The sequence below is a fragment of the Oryctolagus cuniculus genome, chromosome 1, assembly GCF_964237555.1.
Source record: "Oryctolagus cuniculus chromosome 1, mOryCun1.1, whole genome shotgun sequence".
NCBI lineage: Eukaryota > Metazoa > Chordata > Mammalia > Lagomorpha > Leporidae > Oryctolagus > Oryctolagus cuniculus.
This window is the reverse complement of record NC_091432.1, coordinates 200,559,676-200,576,467: the sequence shown is the minus strand read 5'-3', so window position 1 is coordinate 200,576,467 and position 16,792 is coordinate 200,559,676. Positions and strand designations below refer to the sequence as shown.

The 16,792-nt window shown below is 55.7% G+C and overlaps 1 protein-coding gene across 12 annotated transcripts in view; it reads right to left on the bottom strand.

The window, feature by feature from the left end:
- Positions 1–573: 573 nt before the first annotated feature.
- The window catches only part of FRMPD1 (FERM and PDZ domain containing 1), a 187,862-nt gene continuing 171,643 nt past the window's right edge, over positions 574–16,792 (bottom strand). For all 12 annotated transcript variants that reach the window (XM_017350594.3, XM_051843921.2, XM_051843912.2 and 9 more), the window contains 8 exons: positions 15,945–16,064; positions 15,086–15,222; positions 13,947–14,073; positions 13,737–13,832; positions 12,204–12,386; positions 10,855–11,002; positions 5,787–6,554; positions 574–3,065 (listed from right to left, as the gene is read on the bottom strand). In XM_017350594.3, coding sequence (XP_017206083.2) covers positions 697–3,065; positions 5,787–6,554; positions 10,855–11,002; positions 12,204–12,386; positions 13,737–13,832; positions 13,947–14,073; positions 15,086–15,222; positions 15,945–16,064 — 3,948 coding nt within the window. In that variant the 3' untranslated portion in view covers positions 574–696. The remainder of the gene's footprint in view (positions 3,066–5,786; positions 6,555–10,854; positions 11,003–12,203; positions 12,387–13,736; positions 13,833–13,946; positions 14,074–15,085; positions 15,223–15,944; positions 16,065–16,792) is intronic.

Here is a 16,792-nt window from a genome sequence, read left to right as displayed (position 1 = left end):
CACTCCTTAGATGGTGCACACTTGCCTAGTGGCAATCTGTTCATCTATACTGCAGGAGGCCTGTGGCACTCCGACAGGGGCACGGACTCACCTTGACCTGTATTTATTTATTTTATTTTTATTTTTATTTTTTTTTTTGACAGGCAGAGTGGACAGTGAGAGAGAGAGACAGAGAGAAAGGTCTTCCTTTGCCGTTGGTTCACCCTCCAATGGCCGCCACGGCCGGCGCGCCGATCCGATGGAGGAGCCAGGAGCCAGGTGCTTCTCCTGGTCTCCCATGGGGTGCAGGGCCCAAGCACCTGGGCCATCCTCCACTGCACTCCTTGGCCACAGCAGAGAGCTGGCCTGGAAGAGGGGCAACCGGGACAGAATCCGGCGCCCCGACCGGGACTAGAACCCGGTGTGCTGGCGCCGCTAGGTGGAGGATTAGCCTAGTGAGCCACGGCGCCGGCCTCACCTTGACCTGTAAACCCCAAATCCCAGCACAAGACCTGACCCAGAGGCAGTTACTGAGGGCAGGTTTGTTGAATGAATACCAAGGACTGCTTTTGACTCAGACTCATCACCACTCTATGAGATTCAGGTCAAGTTTATTTGAATACTCTATATAGTAAACATTTGAGGCGAGTGGCAGGGGGCTGGAAGGGCTGTGTCCAGGGTAGGGCAGGGCAGGGGGCCTCCGCGCAGTGGATGGGCTCACAGGGCGGTGGACGCCCGGAACTTCTGGGTCAAACAGAACACGGCGGCCGTGAGGGCCGTGCAGTGGCGGGCCAAGAGCTTCACGCTCAGGTCGTGGTAGCCCCTCTCGCAGGTGAGTCTGGCAGCCTCCACAAACTGGTGATAGGTGTACACCACGTCCCTCAGGTTCCCGGCCGCTTCCCTGTGCCGGCCGGAGCAGCGGCTGCAGTCTGTGAGCTGGAAGCACAGGCCGGCCAGCTGCACCAGGTGCTGGAAGGTGTCGCGCACGGCCCCCTGCATCTCTTCGGGGGACTGGTCCATTCTGATCACGTGCTGACAGCTTGACAGCAGCTTCTGGGAGCCCATGCAGAGGCGGCTCCGGCTTTCGGAAAAGTGCCAGGTGCACTTCTCTGGGGGGTGCTTGTGGCCAACCCCCCAGGAAGCTTCCAAAATGTCTTGCAGCTCCAGCAGGCTCTCCAGGAGCCGGATGAAGCCCTCCGGGGTGCTGGCAGGAGTGGCTCTCAGCTGCCTCAGCGCCCTGGAGCAGTACTCCGGCCAGATGTGGCTTTTCCGGGGCAGGGGCGCGGTGCTGCAGCTGTGGGCCCGGCCAGGCCTCCAGGGCAGAGCCAGGCGGCTTCCTGCGGAAGGTGGTGAGGTGAGGGGGGCTGTGGGGTGTGCTGCCGGGTCCCTGTCTTCTTCCTCCGTCTCGGGCTGCAGGCCACGGAAGCACGTGGCGTAGGAGAACTGACAGCTGCATTGCTCCATCCCGATCCTGGGGCCCACGGTCTCGTTCAAGCCTGCAAACCCCAAAGCCGTGGCCATTCTGAGACTGGTGGGGACTTCGGGATGGCTCTCTGGGGCAAAGCACAGGAAGGAGTTCTCGGCAGCAAGGCAGATGCTGGAACGGTCCTCTGGGCTTTCTGGCAGGGGGCAAGGGTTTGAAACTTCTGGGCGGGGCTCCCCTGGAGGGCGGGGCTCCCCTAGAGGACCTGGCAGTGGCTTTGGTGGGGAAGGGCCAGGATTACAACAGACCTGCTGAGCGGTGTCCCTAGGGGCTGTGTCTTCCCCCCGTGCATGGTTAAGTGGCTCTGCCTTGACCCCCATTGGAGGGAAGGCTGAGGGAATGGTCTGCTCCCCAAGTAAGAAATCAGGCTCCAAATCTAACTCCACCAATAGTTCTTGTTCCTGGGTCTGGCAGGCCTGGCCTGGGGTTCTTCTGCTTTGTTCCAGGGGGTCTCCCGGGGGAGTTGGTAGGGTCTGCTCTGCACCCATCCCAGGAGGCTCCAAGGAGAGGAAGGTCAACACCCCACCAGCCGGAGCCTGCAGCTCGGTGTGTGACACGGAAGCCTCAGCGCCACCCGAATCCCTCCCAGCTTCCTCCCGAGATCCGCTGGCGCCATCTTTGTTTGGAACCCCTCTGTCACTTCCCGAAGACGACTGTCCTTGCTGCCCCTCCTCTGCAGGGATCGGGCTTGTGTCCCCTGCCGAGCTGATTCCCCCTCCATCGCTTCCAGGCCCATCCCTGGCAGGCCGCGACGGCCCTGGGTGCTGGGGGCCCGCTCCTCGCTCGTGATTCGAACAGGAAGAGCCCAGGCCCGTTTCCAGCTGCAGCACTGCCAGCTCGCGTGTGTCTCCTTGAGAGCCGTCTGGCGGTCCTGGGCTGCTGGCGGGGGGCACTCTGTCTGGGTTAGGGGGGCTGCTGTCCCCGGGCTCCTCGCTGAGCTCTTTGGGGGCACTGCTCTGTGGGTCCTGAAGTGGAGGGAAGGTTTGGCATGGTCTGGCCTGTGCAGTGTCTGGGCCAGGAAGCCCCAGGTTAGAACAGCAGGGGGCGCCCGCGGAGGCAGTTACAGGGGCAGCCCCGGAGTTCTCTTTCTGAGCGGGGTCAATCCGGAGGCGAATGGCAGAAATGGAAGACACGCGGGAGTCGATGACGGACTTGGTCTCCATGGTCTCGGGCTCCATCTCCATGATCCTGGACGCGGGGTTCTTGGTCTTGGTCTCCCTGAGCGGCGCCAGCAGCCCCAGGGCCTTGGTCTCCAGGAGGCCAGGCTCCCCCTGCACGTGCTGCAGGGAGGACACGGTGGGCGAGGGGGCCCCCAGGGCGAGGTAAGGCTCCCTGTCATAGTAGCACACGTCGTCCAGGCTCTCCAGGGAGGCCGCCGGCGCGAGGGGGAAGGAGACCTGCGAGGTGTACTCGGTCTGCAGGAGGGACCGCCTTTTCCTCAGGCTTTTGGGGTACTTCTTCAGCCCACCTCTTCTGCTCGCCTCGCTGCCGCCGGGCCCCGGGCCGGGCCCCGGACGTGCGCTGTCTGCCGAGCTGCAGGTGCCGGCCTCACCCTGCGCTCTCGGGCCACTGGGTTCTGCGGCAGCAATGGCGGCTCTGGGCCCTGGGAGTCAAGGGAGAAAGAACATAAATAAACAGACAGACAGGCAGGGACAGAGCTTCGGGCTCAGGACTTGGGCTTGTCTGGGTTCAAACCCCGTCTGGGCCTTGTTACCAGGCAAGAGAAATATCTTTTTAAAATACATACTTTTAAAGTTATTTCTTTATTTAAACATTTATTTAAAAGGCAGAGAGAGAGAGAGAGAGAGAGAGAGAGAGAGAAACATCTTCCATTCACTGATTCACTCATCAAATGGCCACTATTACACCTCCTGGGCCAGGCAGAAACCAGAAGCCTGGAACGCCATCCGGGTCTCCCATGTGTGTGGCAGGGGGCCACGTACTTGGGCCATCTTTTGCCTCCCCAGGCACATCAGCAAGGAGCTAGATTGGAAGTGGAGCAGCTGGAACTCGAACTGGTGCTCCCATACGGGAGGCCGGCTTAACCCCCTGCACCACAACACTGGCCCCTGCCACGTAAAACCTTGATCCCCTCCATTCCCTCACCGGAAGGATGGGGACAATAATTGCGAGAGACATTGTTTTTGTTTTTGGTTGCTCAAGAGATGCTTCATAGTCTTTTGTCACAGTACCCCAACTTCCTTTCAGGGAAGTTACCTCCAACAGGAACTATTAATGAAGCACCTGCCTACCCCAGCCAAGCCGTCAAGTTCATGACCCAGGCACTCAGCTTGGCTCCCTGTGAAAAAACACGGTATCTAGTAAGGACCTTATGTCCTGGTGAGACCCCCATAAAAAGGCCCTGCCTGGGGCCAGTGCTGTGGTGTATTGGGTGAAGCCGCCTCCTGCAGTGCCAGCATCCCATATGGACGCCAGTTCAAGTCCCAGCTGCTCCACTTCCAATCCAGCTCCCTGTTAATGTGCCTGTGAAAGCAGCAGAGGATAGACCAAGTGCTTAGACCCTTGAATGTACATGGGAGGCCGAAAAGAAGCTCCTGTCTCCTGGCTTCGGATCAGCCCAGTACTAGCCTTTGCAGCCATGTGGGGAGTGAACCAGCAGATAGAAGATCTTTCTCTCTCTTGCTCTAACTCTGCCTTTCAAAAAAAAAAAAAAGTGTTTTAAAAATAAAAAGCCCCTGGGGCCAGTGCTGTGGCATAGCAGGTAAAGCCACAGCCTGCAATGCCGGCATCCCATATGGGTGCCAGTTCGAGTTCTGGCTGCTCCACTTCAGATCCAGTTCCCTGCTATGGCCTGGAAAAGCAGTAGAAGATGGCCCAACTGCTTGGGCCCCTGCATCCACATCAGAGACCTGGAAGAAGCTCCTGGCTCCTGGCTTCAGATCGGTGCAGCTCCTGCCATTTTGGCCATTTGGGGAGTGAACCAGCAGATGGAAGACCGACCTCTCTCGCTCTCTCTCTGCCTCTCCTTCTCTCTGTGTAACTCTTTCAAATAAATAAATAAACACATAAATAAATAAATCTTATTTATAAATAAATAAAAAGCCCTGCCTGAGGTCTCTGCTGTGTCCCCCTGCACAATGGCTGGCCCGCGGGCAGGGAGGGCTGTTGGTGGGGTTCTTTGGGGGGAGCAGTGAAGTCCGGCCATGGTTTCTGGCCAATGACTAAATTCATTCCCGTAGCAACAACTGCCGGGCACCGTGTTCTGGGCACACGATGATGAGAGTGCCCGCAGCGGGAGGAGTTCTCAGGAAGGAGAGACATTCGCACCGCGCCACACAAATACACTCAGAGAATCCCAGGTAGTGACTGTATGGTGCCGGAGGCAGGTGTGGCAGGGATGGCCACAAGGTCTTGGTCTGGCCTGGGAAAGTGGGGAGCTGCTCCCCAAGGCAGGGCACGTCCTTGGACAGACGGCTGAGATGGGCAGACGGCTGAGATGGGCAGACGGCTGGGCCTCAGCAGCCGAGGACAAGGCGAGGCGTGTCCGGGGCAGAAGGAGCAGCATGTGTAAAGGCCGGAGGCGGCAAAGAGACTGGCGCTTTGGCAACATGGCAAGGAGGTCTGGTCTGCGTGCCCGGAGTGCAGAGAGGCCTGCCACACAGCGTCCACTGAGGAACTGGCCTTTCTCCCACGAGCGAGAAACCAGTGTTTCCCATTGGGAAACCACTGGAAGGAGGGCAGGAGCAGAAAAGCAGAGAGCAGCGGGAAAGGCCTGTGGCCGTCCTACGGGGCACCCTCAGGGTCCAGGGGCTGCTCTCCAGCACCGCCCCTTCAATCTTAAGCCAGCGTGGGACTGTGTGTGTGCGTGTGTGCGTGCAGTCATCCTGTGCGGACAGACCCTCCGCACGCTTTGTGCAGGAACACACAAGGAACCTGACAGACATGTGGCCAACAGACCTTCTGCCTCCTAAAGTCACAGTCCCTTGGGCCCCAGAAGGCCTTGCAAGGCTGCCTGCAACCTGTCAGCCAGGTTCTTCTTGCTTCAAGGTCAACAGGGACACAGCCACTCCCTCCGCTGGCTCGCCTGTCACACCCTCCTGTCTGTCTTACTCATCCCATAAGGCTCAGTCACCAACTCCGTCTGGGAGGCCTTCCCCAAGCCCTCCTGCCTCTGCCCGCCCACGGGTCTCTGAACCGCCCTGCAGCCCTGGCTGGAAGCCATGATGCTTGTCCACCGGCCCACGGCATCCAGCTCTACCTCCTCAAGAGTGGACAAGGACCCTGTCTCACTCAGGGCTCCTCCTGGGCCGGGGGGGGGGGGGGGGGCGGTCCTCAGGAGCTGGCTGCTGGTCTCAGGCCTCACCTGCCAGGCTGTCCGGGGGTGTGAGCTTGTCGGCTGCGTCATAGTATTCCTCATCCGAGCTGCCGTCCTCAGGGGCCACGGGCGGCGGGGGCGTGGAGCTGGGCTGGGGCTCCGGCCAGGCCTGCTGTCCCCGGGACGCGGTGCTGTCCGAGCTGTCGCTGAGGTGGCTGACCGGGGAGACGCTGGAGCACAGGCTGTAGTAGTCGAACCGGCTGCCCTCATAGAGCCTGGGGTCCAGCCTGGCTGTGCTGAGTTCTGCCCCACAGCCGAAGGCCTCGGGAGCGGGACTCTGGGACAACTCCGCCTTCTGGCACGGAGGGCCGGCTCCCTGGGCCAAGTCCAGCAGACAGAAGAAGCCGCCGGCTCCCAGCCTGCCCCTCTCCTCCCGGCAGGCGGAGCCCAGGCTCTCGGGGAAGGCTGGCGAGCCAAAGTGGAAGAAGGAGGCGCCGCTGGCGGAGCAGGCGTCCAGGTCGTCCTCCTCCAGTGCGTCCATGGACTCGCTCGAGCCGCTGGTCCTGCAGCCCCGGCTCTCCGTGTTGGCGGAGTCGGAGGCCTCGGACTCAGCGCTGTCGGTCGTGCTGCTGGCCCCGCAGGTGCTCGGGCCTCTCCTGGCCGCCTCAGGCACGCCGCTGTTCCCAGGCCGCCGCTCGGCTTTGGTGAGAGGTCTGCAGGAGCCCAGCTGGCCCAGGCAGCTCTCGGAGAGGGGCTCCGGTATGCAGTCTGCTTCCGAGGACTCCTCCGAGTCACTGCAGGCCCTGGACTCGTAGCCTGTAACACAGGGGACACTCGAGGTTACGGACCATCCTTCCAGGGCTGATGGGTGCCTGCGTGGCCTCTCACCCCTCTCCTGCCAGATGAGGAGGTGGGCCCGGGAGGGTGACTGGCACAAGGGCCCGCAAGACTGACCTACACAGGAGCCCAGCGACTCCATGTCCACTTGCTCCACACGTCCTCAGGCCACCTGAGCCACATCTGTCCCAGCCGCCCAGAGACAGGGTGAGCTCCATCCCCACCTCCTGAGCTCTCTCTCCTCATAGAACCATGGAGGGTATTGAACTGGATCTGACTTTGCCACAGGCAGCATGGCTCAGGTTGCCAACCCCCTTCTCGGATCTCAGCCCTGTCCTGTCTGGGTGTCAGGGTCTTGGCGGGGACAGGCAGTCAGGGTGCTGCCTGGGACGCTCGTGTCCCACATCAGAGTGGTTTAAGTCCTGACTCCCTACTTCTGGTCCAGCTTCCTGCTAATGCACACCCAGGTGATGGCTCCAGGGCTTGGTGCCTGCCACCCACATGGGAAACCCAGCAGTGGTCCAGGCTCTGGCTTTGGCCTGGCCCAGCTATGGCTGTTGGAGGCATGTGAGGAATGAACCAGCAGCTAGGAGATCTCTCTCTCTCTCTCTCTCTACCTGTCTCTGTCTCTCACATTTCACATAAAATGAAAATAAATTTTTTAAAATTTTTAAAAGATTTTTTAAAATTTTTAAAAGATTCCTGGTCCTATTCCTGGGGACTTGAGTGAAATCTCAAGGGTGTGAGGCCTAAGAATATGCATTTTTGGGGCCAGCACTGTGGTGTAGCTGGTTAAGCCACTGCCTGCAGTGCCAGCATCCTATATGGGCACCGGTTCGAGTCCCAGCTGCTCCACTTCCAATCCAGCTCTCTGCTACAGCCTGGGAAAGCAGTGGAAGATGGCCCAAGTCCTTGTGCCCCTGCACCCACGTGGGAGACCTAGAAGAAGCTCCTAGCTCCTGGCTTCAGATTGGCACAGCTCCAGCCGTTGCAGCCAACTGGGGAGTGAACCAGCAGATAGAAGACCTCTCTCCTCTCTCTCTCTCTCACTGACTAACTCTGCCTGTCAAAAACAAACAAAACAAACAAACAAACAAACAAAAACTCTCTCTCTGCTCTCCTCTCTCTGTGTAACTCTTTCAAATAAATAAATAAATAAATCATTTAAAAAAAGAATCTGTATTTTTAGCAACTGATGGTGATTGTGAGAGGCTGCTAGCCTGGCACCATTCTGCAGCCTGGCCTCAGGGACCCACAGGCTGTGGGCCTTTATAGGATGGCAAAAAGTCACCTTAGCTGCGGGCGCCCAGGAAGGATTCGTGACAGGAGGGTGGGGGACACTGAGCCGCGTCTTCAAGCTCTTTTCTCAGAAGCCTCCAGGGACCGTTCTAGAACACCCCTATGTCCAATACCTCTGGTGGCTTCCTGAGCTCTCCTGCCAGAGGTAAGGATGCCCCCACGAGGATGAGCTGGACGTCCTCACAGGACGGCCTCTGCACCCCATCCCACTCGCCCCTGTCGGTGTGGTCAGCCCCTCCTGCACGGCAGAGTTGCTGCCAGGCTCCAGCCATACCGACGGTCCTCCCAGAATGTCACCTCTGCCCTTCCACGGGGCCTCAGGTCCCTCTTTCTCCTCCTTGGGGTTGGCACTGTGGTGTAGTAAGCTAAGCCTCCGCCTGCGGCACCAGCATTATATGGGTGCAGGTTTGTGTCCTGGCTTCTCCTCTTCCAACCCAGCTTCTGCTATGGCCTGGGAAAGCACCTGCGTAGGAGACCCAGAGGAAGCTCCTGGCTCCTGGCTTTGGATTGGCCTAGCTCTGGTTATTTCTGCTACCAGGGAGTGAACCAGTGGATGGAAAACTTCTCTCTCTCTGCCTGTAACTCTTCCTCTCAAATACATACCTAATTCTTTTTAGATTTATTTATGGGTCACAGCGCAGGCCCCTATAAATCTTTAAAAAAAAAAAAAAGTAATCTCTCCTCCTCTCCTTGCCTGGTGAACTCGTTATGTTCTTCCAGATCTTTTTCAAACACTTTCCCTCCAGAACACTTTCTCTGACCTTCCTGCTGCCACCTTGTCACAGCCCTGCCCCTGCTCCGTGTCTCCCCGGCCAGAAGTGCAGGCATCATCCCTCATCCGCAAGTACACTGTAAAGACAGAAGGAGTAAATTCTGCAGTCCCTTCCCTTCCTAATTACACTCGGTCCTTACGGTGGCCGCTGCACCCATGGATTCAACCAACCACAGAGCAAAATATTCAGGAGGGAGTGGCACTCTCGTATAGCAGGTAAAGCCCCAGCCTGCGGCACTGGCATCCCTCATGGGCACCGATTCGAGTCCTGGCTGCTCCACTTCTGATCCAGTCCCTGATAATGTGCCTGGGAAAGCAGCAGAAGATGGCCCGAGTCCTTGGGCCCCTGCACCCATGTGGGAGACCTTGAAGAAGCTCCTGGCTTTGAATTGGCCCAGCTCTGGTTGTTGTGGTCATTTGGGGAGTAAACCAGCAGATGGAAGATCTCTCTCTGCCTCTGCCTCTGCCTCTTGGTACCTTTGCCTTTCAAACAAATAAATAAATCTTTAAAAAAATATTCAGGAGATGCAAGTATTTGGCCTAGAGGTGGGTAAGACATGACTTGGGCCACCCATATCCCACACTGGAGTGCTCGAGTTCAAGCCTCAGCTCTGCTCCCTATTCTGGCTTCCTGCGAATGCACTCTCTGGGAGGCAGTAGACGGCTCAAGTAGTTGGGTCCCTCCCACCCAGGAGTTTCCAGCTCCTGGCCATTCCAGGCATTTGGGGAGTGAACCAGCAGATGGGAGCTCTCTCACTCTCTCTCTCCCCCTCTCAAATAAAATAAATAAAATAAATTTAAAAAGTATTCAGGGAGGGGCTGGTGCCGTGGCACAGTAGGTTAATCCTCCTCCTGTGAGGCCAGCATCCCATATGCGCGTCAGTTCTAGTCCCGGCTGCTCCATTTCCAGTCCAGCTCTCTGCTATGGCCTGGGAAAGCAGTAGAAGATGGCCCGAGTCCTTGGGCCCCTGGACCCATGTGGGAGACCAGGAAAAAGCTCCTGACTCCTGGCTTCAGACTGGCGCAGCTCCGGCCATTGCAGCCATCTGGGGAGTGAACCAACGGAAGGAAGACCTTTCTTTCTGTCTCTACCTCTCTCTGTCTGTAACTCTAACTCTCAAATAAAATAAATAAAATCTTTAAAAAAATATTCAGGGAATAACTACATCTGTATAGAATGTGTAGAGACTTCTTTTTCTTGTCATTCTTACCTAAACAATACAGTACAGCAATTGTCTATATTGTATTGACATTGTGTTAGGTAGTATAAGTAATCTAGAAATGATTTAAAATGTATGGCAGGCAATATGCAAATGCTACACTATTTTATATAAGGACTTGAGTGCCTGTGGTTTCTGATGTTCCCACGGACGCCAAGGCATGACCACATTTTCCCTTAATTTTGTCATCATCTGTTCTCCTGAGATGATTGACACCCATCTCACCCATAGAGGAAACACTGCATCACGGTGAGCTACTGAGCTCTTCCCACCTCCAGTCAATGACGTCACACTGGAAGCTTGGAATTGGGAATGGTGGGGGTGCTTATACCATGGCGGTAGGCAGTGTTTCTCCCCTGCAGAGACAGTTGTCAAACACTTACCTGCACCCCTGGAAACACACAGCATTGTGGTGATGAGACAAAAGCCCCACAGAAGCTGGGCGCTGGCCCCAGAGCTGTCTCACTTGGCCCCCACTTCACTCCTCATGTGGCCTGATTTCAAGTGTCTCCTGTCTCCAGCACCCTCTTCTTCTAAATGCAGAAGGTTGAGGATTTCTATTACAGTTCAAGAGAATGCAAGAGTGCACCCAAGAGAAGCCAGCTCACCTACTTTCTGAACTGATAAGTGACATCTCTCTCGCTGAGAAACGAAGATGCATATGGTGGGTCCTAGAGATGGTCTTGGGGAACAACAGGGAATCAGACCTTCCATGGCCTTCCATGGCCTTCCTTGGCCTTCCATGGCCTTCCTTGGCCTTCCTTGGCCTTCCATGGCCTTCCATGGGCTTCCTTGGCTTTAGGAGAATTTCTGCATTTTCTATTTAGGAGAGATCCACTGCTTACTTGGAAATACATCGAGCAGTGGTTCTCACCCGCTTGAGTTGAAGTCTCAGGTCAAGTAGCTCACCACCTCCCTGCAGGCTACTGCTAGTTACAAGGTCGGTGAAACGGACTCATCCTTACTAGGGCAACCCTCCGGGTCTCACCTTCTTCAGCAGACACTCGGTGCCCTTGTTGTTTGTTTCCAGGCCAGAGGAAAATGGAGGTGACTGGGTCAACGAACAGCCTGTAGTACCCAGCGATCAGGCAGGCGAGGTCTTTTGCACTGTTGGATTCCAGCAGCAAAGTCAGAACCTGGGAAGGCAAAGAGAATTCTGCTTACCAAGGGCCCAGAGATGGGCTGAAGCCGCACAACAGGGCCATGTTGGGGCAGAAACATTTCAAGTGTCCAGGCGGGTCACCAGGTACCCCATATTCTCACCTACAAGGCTCTAAGTGGGTGTATGCACACACACAGGTGCATGACCACAGAGATTACATGCACTTGTGTACAATCACCTGAGTGCACATGCATGTACATACACAGTCACAATGCACATGTGTGCACACCTGCACACACAGCTGAGTGAACATGCACACATGCACACACACAATCACAATGCACGCGTGCACACACCTGCACACACAGCTGAGTGAACATGCACGTGCACACACGTTCACAATCACAACGCATGCGTGCACACACCTGCACCCACAGCTGAGTGAACATGCACGTGCATACACACAATCACAATGCACACGTGCACACACCTGCACACACAGCTGAGTGAACGCACATGTGCACACACATACACCATCACAATGCACACGTCTATGTCCACATGCAGATCACCTGAGGATCCTTGAAGACACACACAAGATACACACCAATCATAATGCGTGTGTGTATGCACACACATTTGCACATGCACAGCGGGTTCCTCTCCTCGCATCTGTGCGAGGTCTTCTGCCTCTCTACCTTCTGCCCTGACCCCTCACTCCAACCCCCCCACCCCACCTTGCTCAGTCATACAGTGGGGCCCCTTTGGGACCTGACTTAGAAAAGGAAAAGGAGCAGGAATTGGGGGGGGGGCAGGGAGAGGGTGATAAGAACAAAGTGCCATTCTTGAGCAGGCTGGATTAAATCAAAAGACAGCAGGATGAACGCTAGGCAGCCCCAGAGGCCCTGTACCTTTTACTCGTTCATTTCAGTTTCCACCACTCAAACTCGGGCAGGTGTTCTGGTGCCATGCGTGTGATACAATCCTCTGGTGTGCCCAGCCATCTCTCTGAGCCCAGCAGGACCAGGAAAGCGCATGGTCCAGCTCAGGTCTCTCCCAGGATAATTCACCCTGGGCACCACTTTCCCCTTGATGGGACAGGGTGGACAATTCACCCTCGTAAGCAGATGTTGAGCATTAGACTCCATCATGATTCAAAATGCACAGAAACCACCCCAGGATGATCTCCCACATTCCAGAAGCTGCGTGCTGAGCGCTCCGCTTGTGTTCGTTACCTTGACGTCTTGGAGGTACACTTTGACCATGCTCACTTTCTCAGACTCTTCCATGAGCTCAACGCGGCTGATGTTGGCAAACTCGGCCAACGTGGACATGATGTTGAGCTTGCTGTTGATAATCTGGCTAATGCCGTACTTGGCTCCTACTAAGATGGCAATGTAGGATTCTCTGTCCTGTAACTGCGGGAGGGTGGAAGCGGGGTTAGTCTCCATCCATGAGCTGGTGTAAATACACTGCTCATGGTAAGAAAGCCTACTTCCTCCAACAATTCAATGTGTATTTTGTAAAGAACTAGAAGATGCAAGTCCAAGGGCTCCTCAAACAAAATAAATGTTTAGGAGGGAAATGCTAATTACCCTGACTTATCATTATATACACATATTGTACATTATCACTGTACACACATATTATATAATGACTTGACCATTATACATTATACATATATATTGAGGTGTTACACTGTACTCCATATAATGAAAAATCATTACATAAAAAAAGTTAATAAAAAAAAGGTTCCTCTCCAGTAATTCTTTGATTTCCATTTTGGTCTTCGCTGCCAATCTCTAAGATGACTGCCTACCCCAGGCCCGTGTACAGCGAAATTAGGTAGAAATTTCTCTCCCATAAGCCCCTTTCCAGTAGCGCGCCAAACCACAGGACTGTTCCGTGTTCCGGTGACACAGTCCGGGCTTTCACACCTGTGTGCCTACAGCATGCGTGTGCTCCTCTTGGAATCCCTGCCCTGCCACCCCTGCCTGTGGAAACGCTGCCCCTGCTTTAAACGCTTCCAGCACGCCTCCTGCCCACAGCTCACTGCGCATGTGCAAGGGGATCTGCTCTGGGCTGGACAGCTCCGGGCTGACTGAGTGGGGGGTCTGGGGCCCGGAAACCACACCCCCAGCCCCACCCTGCTGCGAAGCACCTGCTCTAGGCCTGGGCTCCGGAGGGAAGCAGAAGCAAGGACAGGAACAGCACGATGGCTCCTTTGCTGCCCTTCCCCTCCCAGCCCACCACTCAGGTGTCCCCGTGTGAGGGACCGAGCCCAGCTGGGCGGCCGTCTAACCTCCCTACACCTCCTTCCAGATTCCCGATCTTCCCCCTTCACCGCCACACTTCCAGCACCCTCCCTGGGATGCATTTCCACAGTCCTGAAGTCTGGCCAGAGCCAACGCCTGTGCCCTTCCTCAACCCCTTCCCCTCTTCCTGTGCTCCACCGGAAGCCAGCAGCGGCGCCACAGCAGTGGCCAGCTTCCGTCTCATGGCTTTGCTTCGCCCTCCCGGGCAGCCGGCTTCATCCTTCCAGGGTGGAAGCCACAGCTTGCTCAGCGCTGCCTCCTCTAGTACTTTTGTAGGGCTGATCCTGCGCCAGGGCCCGACAAACACTTGCCAATGGCTTACTCTCTATTTTCTCAAACAGTTCTAATACATGGTGGGGTCCCGCAGAATTTCTAGCTAACAGCTACATGAATTGTTTCAGAGGATCCGAGGTCTCCTGCAACAGCAGGATCCCGCAGCTCTCTACTACGTACCATTAAAGTAGCATTAAAGATTTTCCCGCCGTAGGTCTTGAGTTCCCCAAGGATCTGCAGATAATTTAAACGGAGCTGAGCAGCAGAAATAAGTTGCTTAAATAGAAAGAAAAAAGACCCAGTTGAAGTCAGAGTTATGCACTGCCTGAAAGCCAGGCCAAGGCTCACGACAGGTGGCTGGGTGCACGGGGAGAGGCCGTGAGACGCTACCTTCTGTCGGGGCTCCAGCAAGTTCTGGTTCCTCTTCATGTGGAAGCTAATGGCTTTCTTGATGTCCTTGCCTTTCATGTTTCGGAGTAGAGTTGGAGAGATAAAGTTCTCAATTCCCCAGTCTTTCCTGCCAGGAGACATTGGGGACACAGGCCCATTTGGACAGTGTGCTTACCTTTGAGTCAGCACTGAGTGTTTCTGTAGTACAGCAATGCCGAGCTTGTCTCCAGCAAAAGGAATGCATGCACCTGCAGATATAGAGTCTCCCTCCCCACCCCCACCCACTCCACAAAAACCACCACTGCCATTATTCAGAAGCTAGACCCCACTGAGCACTCTGGAGCTCACTTCTGCGGTGTGGTGTGATATCCTGCGAATCAGAGCGGGAATCCGCAATCCTTTTTCCTACAACCCATATGGCACACAAAGATCACACACTCTCATGGGGCAACATATGGCCCCAAGGCCAAGCTTCGGGGTGACGCCAGCCTCAAAACCCACCACGACATTGGTGGACAACATTCTCAGTTCCTACTCCCTACAGCTTCAACTCCGTGCACCTGCAGTAGGGCCCGGGACGCGTTTTAGTTGTAAACTATGATCTTCCATACGACTGTGCCCAGCCAGGGCAGGGTTGAGATTTGGGGAGAGGCTAAGCAAAACTGTTCAGGGTAAGAATCAGGAGGTGATGGAATCCTGGGACTGCCCAGGGGACAGAGAGGGGGAATAACACGACAGGGATGGGTTCACGCACACATGCGCGTGCGCGCTTGCGCACACATACACACTGGTAAGAATTCATTTCCAGAGCATTCCTGCCCTTAGAAAAGCCTAACAACAAAGCTGTCAGCAGATCGCCCACGACATCCTCCCTGGGACTGGGGATTCACAAGGGAATCCTGTGTCTGTCCATCTGGAGTTGGCATCAGCCCCAGAGGGAGCAGCCAGACTCTGACATGGGGGGTTGGGGTGGGTAGAGGGGGAGCCGGGCCGGGTGGGAGACGGTGGGGAGGGAAACAGATGGGGAGGCACTGGCCAGCTGGATAGGAGCTGATATCAGCTTTCTGCAGAGCCGGCCAGCCTGGCCCGGGGCCAGCAAAATCACAAATGCGATGCAGCTGCTTGCCCCCGCCACTCACTCTATGTACTTCAGAGAGATCTTCTGGGGCTGGGCACAGGCGTAGATCCGCTCCTGGATGTGCAGGGCCGCCAGGCGGAGCGCCGAACTGCACTTCATCTCCACCGCGAAGCGCTCCTGGAGCACGTCGCTGCAGCTCTGCAAGAGGTGGGGCGGGGCGGTCGGGAAGCGGAACTGGCTCCTGCCCCCACCCCCCACCCCCACCCCCCGGCCAGGAGCTCGGCTCTGAGACCAGGCTGGCCGTTCTGGGCTGTGTGACCTTGATGGGCTGCACTGGTGTCTCTGATGGCTCAGTGACAAGAGCCCCATCTACTCTGTGCGGTGTCTGTGCCGCTTACATGAGCAGGTGTCAGACCCACAGTGGTCACGTGACATGGGGATGCCTCCCCAGTGACGCTTTCTCATCAGAATGAAAACGACCTCAGTAAATCTCAGCCAAGGAGCCCCAGGGGAGGTGCCAAGGACCCAGGTGTGGGCTCTGTCACTAAGCGGGAGACACAGATAAATCCCGTGACCTTTCCGGAATTCAATTCCATCATTTCTAAAACGAGGCTTTGAGGCACCTATGCCCCTTTTAGCAACACAAGCAGAAACTGCAAAGATCCTAAAAACAGTATTGGGAACCGTGTCCTCCACATTGGAGACTGCCTAGAGGTCATGATTCCGTGGAAAAATCTCCTATCACAGCCACTCTGGAACAGGAAAGCAAATTCTAGGGGATAAGTAGCCCAGCCTGTCTCAGATAAAGAGAGCCCCTAGCAGAGGGCTGCTTTATTGCCTTGAGCTCCTGCTCAAAGGAGCCCACGGTGCCTTCTCTGAGAGCAAGCTCTGGGACCGCAGGGAGCACCACCCCCGGGCACCTGCAGGTAGAGGTATTCAAAGGCCACGGGGTCTTCTTTCAGGAGGTCCAGGGGATCCTTGGGAACAAAACACACCCTGAAGAGGCAGCGGGAGTCACAGGACCCTTCCCTCTCCACCACCTGCGAGGGGAGAGGGAGACAGGATTAGTCTTCTCGCTGCCTTTGTCCTTGCCCGTCTCCCACAAGACTACTTTAGAAAAACAAACAATGAAAGGGCGGCCCCAGAGATTTCGATTTCAGTGCTTCTCAAGACAGCCGTGGGCCTTCGCTCCCAATCTGACTTCCTTTCCCATGGGTATGAAATCTAAGTTTCTGTAGAGGAAACCCCTCCTTCCCGTGCCCCGGGCGCCTTCCCACAGACCCTCCACGTCTCTGTCTGTGCTGGGTGCCTGCTGTTCTCTTTTCCACAACTAAGAGCAGGTGCGTACTGCTCCACACCTGACTTTGGTTATCTTCTTAAATCTTAAGGATTGAACTTGATTTTCTGTCCCAATGTAAATGAAATGGAAGTGATATTTGATTATTATTATTATTGGAAGTGATATCTTTCAGTGGCAAACCTCACGGGGCAGTGACTGGGGTCAGACTCATCTGCCACTCGGAACGCTCCGAGAGGCTTCCACGAAGCTGCTCCCTACTTGTGCTGGTCCCTGGCTTCAAAAGCCCCTTCTTGCTTCCAATTGTCGAAACGCGACTCATTTCTGTAATACTGCGTAGTCGATAAGGAGTTGCTGAGTGGACCTGTGCATGGCTGTGACGTTACTGAAAGGCTGGAGGATGGAGGAGCCCAGATGGCCCTGTCCTGTCCCCGGGGCTCTCTTGGGGGTGAAGTCCCATTGCAAAGGCTT